This window comes from Lontra canadensis, unplaced genomic scaffold (genome assembly GCF_010015895.1).
Source record: "Lontra canadensis isolate GAN:19392208 unplaced genomic scaffold, GSC_riverotter_1.0 scaffold45, whole genome shotgun sequence".
Classification (NCBI taxonomy): Eukaryota; Metazoa; Chordata; class Mammalia; order Carnivora; family Mustelidae; genus Lontra; species Lontra canadensis.
In genome coordinates this window covers 6,041,023-6,047,683 of record NW_022631039.1, presented here as the reverse complement: position 1 = coordinate 6,047,683, position 6,661 = coordinate 6,041,023, and the positions used below count along the sequence as shown (strand labels likewise).

General features: G+C 56.7%; 1 protein-coding gene across 1 annotated transcript; it reads right to left on the bottom strand.

The window, feature by feature from the left end:
- Nucleotides 1–401: 401 nt before the first annotated feature.
- On the bottom strand, nt 402–5,404 carry TBL2 (transducin beta like 2). The gene is made up of 7 exons (XM_032872443.1): nt 5,205–5,404; nt 3,642–3,772; nt 3,204–3,388; nt 2,596–2,747; nt 2,130–2,256; nt 1,639–1,791; nt 402–1,409 (listed from the first exon to the last, which is right to left on the bottom strand). The coding sequence occupies exons 1-7, from the start codon at nt 5,332–5,334 to the stop codon at nt 947–949; spliced, it is 1,341 nt and encodes a 446-aa protein (XP_032728334.1). The 5' UTR covers nt 5,335–5,404; the 3' UTR covers nt 402–946.
- Between the last annotated feature and the right edge of the window lie 1,257 nt (nt 5,405–6,661).

Sequence of the window (6,661 nt, the reverse complement as noted above, 5' to 3'; positions counted from 1 at the left end):
TGTTCATTTTTATCTCCAGTGCCTAGTGCTGTGCTGGACACAGAGCGGACACTGAAACACAGGACAAACTGAAAACAGGATGTAAACCTTGAAAAGAGGAGTCCAATCCTAGAATCCTGTGATTCCTCTACCCAACTCAAAGCAGAACCAGATACAACACGTACGATCAAGTTCCAGAAACCTCGCCTTCCCAAGGGAATGTCTTTCTTTCCTTTCATTTAGTTTCGAACTCCACTGAGTCCCACGTTTACCTGGTTGTTAGTAGGTGAGATTGGCCAACAGGCAACACATATCAGTACTCTTTTCCACATCGAGGGACTTTATACGTGCATACCTTCACAACACCTCTGTAATAAGCAGGTCGAGAGAAAATCTAATGTCCATTTTACAAATAAAAAATAAAAAAACTGAGGCACAGAATGGAATCCCTTAATTCCCCTTCAATGGAGGTAGGAGCTTCGCCTGGATTAAGACTAGCCCTTCCTTGACACCACAGCACAGCACAGAGGAAAATACCCCAGGCTCCCACCCCTGCCAAGACCGCTGGTTAGTACTCAGGTGTCCCCTAGGTTTTGCCTCCACAATTACAAACTCCTTTGGGTACCAGGGTGTGATGCCACAAGGTCAAGGCCATGTCCTCTCTCTCTCTCCAATTTACTCCTTCCCTCTGTGCCTGGTGAAGACAGATTCCTCGGGCCCAGGAGAAAGAGAAGCACCTTGGTCATTAGACTGGGAGGTCAAGTAAGGCCAGGAGTCACAACCGGCAAGAAGAGAGAGAGATCAAAGTAGGCAAGAATAGTTTCAATGGGGAAAAGGGAGAGAGGAGCCACCACTGAGAAAATCAGAATACTCCTTTCAAAAGGTTCCCAGCTGGGAGTCCCTGGGAAGAAAGGGCAGCCACGGTGGCAGCAGCATGCCCGCTCCTTCCTGCCAGACCCTCCCAGAGTCATTTCTTCAAGGCGCCCAGGCTTCTCAGAGCCTCCTGTGCCTGGGTCAGCTGCTGCTGCAGCCTCTGGCGGGTGCTCTCGTTGGAGGCCCGCTTCAGGAGGCCCTGCATTTCCTCCACCACTGCCCGGTGGCCAGGGGTGTTGTGGAAAAGCCGCACTGCCCGGTCCCCACAGGAGGCCAGAAGCCGGCCAGTGATGTCAAAGGACAAGTCAGTGATACACTCCCCGTGGACCTGCTCGAAGCTCTCCTCCTTCTCACCCCGCCGGGTGTTGTAGAGATGAATACTGCTGCCACTGGCCAAGGCCAAGACCTGGGCGTCCGGGGAGAGTGCCAGGCGGCACGGCATGGCGCTCGCCGCTTCAAAGCAGCCTGTCCTCAGCAAGTAGGGATCCTGCTGCTTCTTGTACTCCACGTCTGTGTCCCACAGTTTCCACGTACCGTCCTTGGAGACGGAGGCCATCCTGCAGCATGGAAAATCACGGCTCTAGCCCCAACACACCCTGAGCGGGGAGGGCACCAGGATGGCGTGAGGGGCTCCAGCTAGGAAGCCAAATGCACTGCCAGGCCTACCTCCTGCTGAAGCCCGGGCACTCTACCCACTTCAGAGCAGCAGCAGAGGTAGGGAAAAGGGCCCTGGTTGCCAAGAGGGGCTGAGAGCCACCGGTAAGATGTCAGAGAGGAGGCACTCACCTGCGGGAGTCATTGGAGAAAGCAAAGAAGTGGACGGCCGCAGAATGGCCCTTCAGTTCGAAGGCTCGCACGACCTCCTGGAAGTCGCTTTTCTTCCCAAAGCACACTTCCCAGACTTTTACATCTGGGGTGAAGCCACATGAGGCCACGAACCTGCCACACAATCAGGTTCCTTTACAACTTCACTTTAAGGGCATCTCATTTCTGCCAACCCGCTAAACCTCATTCCTGGGAGAGTTAATAATCTTATGCGTAAATAACACCATGTCTTTTAAAACCGCTTTTATATGCAGGACTCAGTCCATCTTCCTAAGGTATGTAATACCCCCAGCCCAGCCTTCTAAAAACTATAGATGAACAGAGACTAAGAGCTTGGATCTACGCGTCCTGATTCCACACCATACGCTCTTCCACTGTTTGAAGCTGGCCCTCTGCTCTGTCCCTGGCCACAACTTCTGCCCACCCCGGACGCCAAGTCCCTCCTTCCTCACCTGCTACAGGGGGAGATAGCAGCATGCGTGTTGTTCATCTGGTTGGTGTTGATGGTCGACAGCACATGACCTTTCAGATTCCAGATGAGGACAGTCGTGTCACTGGAAGCAGTCATGATGAACTTCCCTGCGAGGGGAAGGACCAGGGGGGTGGTGACATGAACTGGGGTCAATGACCTAACCAAGTGTCATTCTCTGAGGAGACACTTACAAAGGCCTCTGCTGTCTCAAATCTCCATGCTCCCCCCCCCCAGGCCAAGGGTCCCCAAAGATAAGGATTTTGCTCAAGACTGTGGGTCTTACCTGCCTCCGTTGGGGACCTGCTGTGGCTCTGGGACACCAGGGGAGCCCAGAGCCAGAGACTTTTCGTCACACTAGAACCGAGCATAACTCTCAGGCAGCGCTAACACATTCAGCAGGTAACTGGTGCTATTTCTTCTAGTCTTACTCTCTGAACGCCTCTTACCCGTGTCTGCAATGCCAATGTTGATGACGGGTGCCTTGTGCTTTTTAGGAAAGTCCTCTGGGTTGGCTGTGAAGGTATAGCCTCCATCCTCTCGCTTGGTCATCTTGAAGACACGAAGGGTGTCTCCGTTGGCCAGCCAGACGATGAAGGCTCTAGAGACAGGTAGCAGACAAGGCACTCGTTCGTTTGGAGGCCTCTGTGCGCCAGGTTCTATGCTAGGCTCTGAGGAAAACCACGGTCTTCCTTCTTGCCCCAGTCAGCCCTGCAACTTAACCCCTTGGTTCAAAAACCTCTTAATACTCCTCAGAAGATATGACTCTCGTAGCTTTGGCTCCTTCAGAGTTTAGAAAACCGTTATAATGGCTTCCAAGACGACCCTGGAGCCAGGCTTCAAGGAGGAACACATCCTCCCCTCTCTGCTTCCTGGCTGTGTAAAATGCAGAGACCTCCACGGAGCCCCAGGCGGTGCTCAAGCTATCCGGATCTGCTTTCTGCCACGCCCCAGGGAGATCCAGGGCCCCCCCCCACACACACACCGCTATCCCAAGTCAGGTGTGGGAAGGACATAAAGCCTGGGGCTGGGCTTCTGCGGGCAGAGCTGGACCTACCTGCAGTCGGGGCTGAAGCGCACCAGGGTGGCGTGGTCCAGCTCCACGTTGGCTCTCATGCTGCGATGCTCCCGCTGCAGGAAGTCCTTGGTGCTCCAGATGCGGACGGTGCGATCGTCTGCGCAGGTGGCCAGGTACTTGCCATTGCTGCTAAAGTCCATGCAAGATATGTTCCCACTGTGGCTCTGAGGGAAGGGTTGCAGGAAGTATGAACAGGGACCCCTTGGGAAGACGGGGTCTGTTGCCTGGTTTAACGGCAAGCTGGTGATGGGGTGTCGTGAGGAGGGACGGGATGGGGCATCCCCACGGATTTGGGTCAGAGGCAGAAGAGTGTGTCACGTGCATAGAATACTAGTGAGGAAAAGTCTGCGTGGGGGAGGAAGGGGGGTGAGTGTGTGTGTGTGTCTGTGTGTGCACTGAGCATGGGTGCCCATGTACCTTCAGTGCCCCGGCCAGGAGGCGGTGCGAGAAGTTGTGCTGTTGAGGCTTCTCCTTGCGAATTCGTTGATGCTGTTTCTGCTTCTTGGATCTCAAGGACTTGTCAAGTGGCAATCCATTTGCTTTTTGGCCTATGAGGAGGGGCCGTGTCATGTACCCATTCACTTGCTCTCTTGGCCTTTCTGACCATCTGTGATTGACCAGACATTGAGTGCGGCAGCAAGAGGTGACCAAACAGGGTCCCAGGCTTGAGAAGGGACAGTGATGTGGGCAAACTGGGTTTGGGATCAGACTGGGTTTGGACTGTGTCTGTGCCACCGAGTGATCTGGAGACACTGCTTGCTGTTAGTCCACACAGCACCTCAGTGCAAATCGGAAAAGACGCCCTCTCTGGGCCCGCACAGCTCAGCAGGTACACGGCACAGCACCCAAGTGCAGATCACGGGCCAGACATCCCTAGGAAGGGAAAAACCTGCACCGCCAAATCTGGCGGCCCCGGCCTTGGGCAAGTCGCTTCACTGCTCTGGGTTTTCGACTCCTTAAAGAGAAGAGAGGATTACCCCACACAAGCCACGGAGGCTCAGAGGACTCCCAGAGAGCACTCAGGGATGAGAGGTAGGAGGGAGTCGACACCTGCGGAGCACCAACCCTGTGCGCGAAGGGCGCCAGTCCCTTTTGCATAAAACAGCTATTTCCGCTGGGAAGCAGGCCAGGTGCAAAGCTGGCTTTGTTAGAGTACTGCAGATGCCCCTCCGTTCCTACAGGAAATACAGCGACTGAGCCTGTGCGCGGAGACCACCACAATCTGCCCTCTCCAGCCTTGTCCCAGCAGCACCCTCCGCTCCGCTCACATCAGAGTCCCATCAAACGCCCTTGGAGAACCGCCTGCCTTCATGCGCGATGCCTTTGCCAGCGATGCGCTTCCTTCCTCCTCGGCCAAACGGACACATCCATCCTTCAAGACCCCACGCCACGTGCTTCCTACTCAGAAGATTTCCTTGACCACCCCCCCACCCCCGGCCGCAACAACAACAAAAAAAGCAGGGCTGACCACTCCCACCCTTGGGTTTCCAGTCGCTAGGACCGACCTCCTCGCTGAAACCTACTGCACTCTACTTTTCGCTTACACTTTCGGGGGTTCTCCCTTACGCGAGAGCGCGCTCCCTAAAGGAGCCCCCCCCCCGCCACCACCTATTAAGAACTAGTCGGGAGCGCTTACAAATGCGGGTCCGCCTCCCCTCACCCCTCCCCGCTTTCCTGAAATAACGAGCTAGTGGCGCGCTGCAGAGTTTGCAAGCTCGCAGCAGCCCCGGGGGGACGCGGAGGCGGAGCGGGACCGCTCCTCGGCCTCCGCCACCGAGACGGCGGCAGCGCGGGACGCAGCCTGCAACTGCGGGCGCGACCAGCCCGGCGAGCCGCTACCTCGTCTCGAGAGCGAAGCTCACTTCACCAAAGGAGAAACTGAGGCCCCGGGGGTCCGCGGCACCCCTGCCCGGCCCAAACCGCACGTCGGACCACCGGGAGGTCCCCGCGGGTCGCCCCCACCCGCCCCGCCCCACTAACCGGCGGACCGGCTGCACGTCTCCTCCTCCGCGCGCAGCCACCCCCGCGCTACCGCCGCCGTCGCCATCAGGGCCAGCAGCCCGAGCAGCAGCGACAGGCCCATCAGCTCCGGCATCTGCGGCAGCTCCATGCTGGCAAGCCCGCGGCCACCTCAGCCTCCGACGACGCGGGCGCCAGCACGTCTCCGCGGGGCCGCGCACGCACGCGGGGCGGGGTCTGGCCGTTGGCGCGTCCCGAGGGGCGGGATCTGGCCGTTGGGCACCCTGGGGGGCGGGTCCTGACCGTTGGAGCGTCCGAAAGGGCGGGGCCTGAGCGTTGGAGCGTACCCGAAGGGCGGGGCTTGGCCGTCGGTACGTCTCGCGGGGCGGGGCCTGATCGTCGGAGCGTTCCGAGGGGCGGGGCTTGGGCCTTCCGGGGTTTGGCTGCGTCCCCTTCGCGGGTCAAGGGCTAGGTTTGTTGGTTCTGCCCAGTCCTCCTGAGCAGTTTACTGATAATCGTTTGCTAAAGGCGCCGTTCCAGCCATCACCACAGTGGATCCTTTCGAGGAAGCAACACGGGGATGAGGTAGTCTGGATGGACCAGTGTGTGCCAGGACCAAAGACAGAAGGAAAATCGGGAGGCGGTTGCGGGGATCCGAGAGGGAGGTGATAAGGGTCTAGACTTAGGGGTGGCCTGGGGAGTGGAAAGGAACTTGAAAAGATTTTTAACGAGATAGTTTTATTTTGAAATTAGAGAGTCGCAAGGAGTTTGGGAGAAACAGCAGGAAGGTTCCTCATATACCTTTACCAGGTTTCCCCCAGGGGTGACATCTCACGTAGCTGTTGTGCGATATCAAAACCCGGAGACTGGGGATAGGTCTACGGAGCTCGTTTTGATTTAACCAAAAAGGAGATATTCGGGGCGCCTGGGTGGGGGTCAGTCTTGAAGTGTCTGCCTTCGGTTCGGGTCATGATCCCAGGGTTCTGGGGATCGAGCCCCGCATTTGGGCTCCCTGCTCCAAGGGAAGCCGCCTTCTCCCTCTCCCACTCCCCCTGCTGTGCTCCCTCTGTCCCTGCCACATAAATAAATAAAATCTTTAAAAAGCAAAAAAAAAAAAAAAAAAAAGGAGATATTCTGAAAGACTAATTGATGGGGTTTAAATTCGACCTGCTTGGCTGGCAAGGAAAGGTTCCCAGAATGGAGCAGTGCCCCACGGGCCTCCCAGCCCTGCAACCCAGGGTAAGTTGAAATACCAGGGTCAGAGATTCCAGATTCAAAGGCTTCCATGCCCACCAGGGAACGCCTCCTGAGAATGCATGATCTCGGGCCCTTAGAAGGGACCCTCTAAGGAGAAGGGCTGTGCAGAGAACAGGTGACAGACCGGTAAGCTTGGTGGAGGGCATAGATCCAGTCAGAGAGCAAATGAAGTGTGGCCTCATTTCCTTCCCTTTTGTCCTTGGGGGTGGGGTGGGGTGGGG

What these genes read in the sequence shown, in the direction of transcription:
- TBL2 (XM_032872443.1), bottom strand. Translation starts at nt 5,334, where the DNA reads ATGGAGCTGCCGCAGATGCCGGAGCTGATGGGCCTGTCGCTGCTGCTC. An exon ending in GACGTGCAGCCGGTCCGCCG is followed by an intron (nt 3,773 to 5,204) that starts GTTAGTGGGGCG and finishes CCCTCCTCATAG; the next exon opens with GCCAAAAAGCAAATGGATTG. An exon ending in TCCTGGCCGGGGCACTGAAG is followed by an intron (nt 3,389 to 3,641) that starts GTACATGGGCAC and finishes CCCTTCCCTCAG; the next exon opens with AGCCACAGTGGGAACATATC.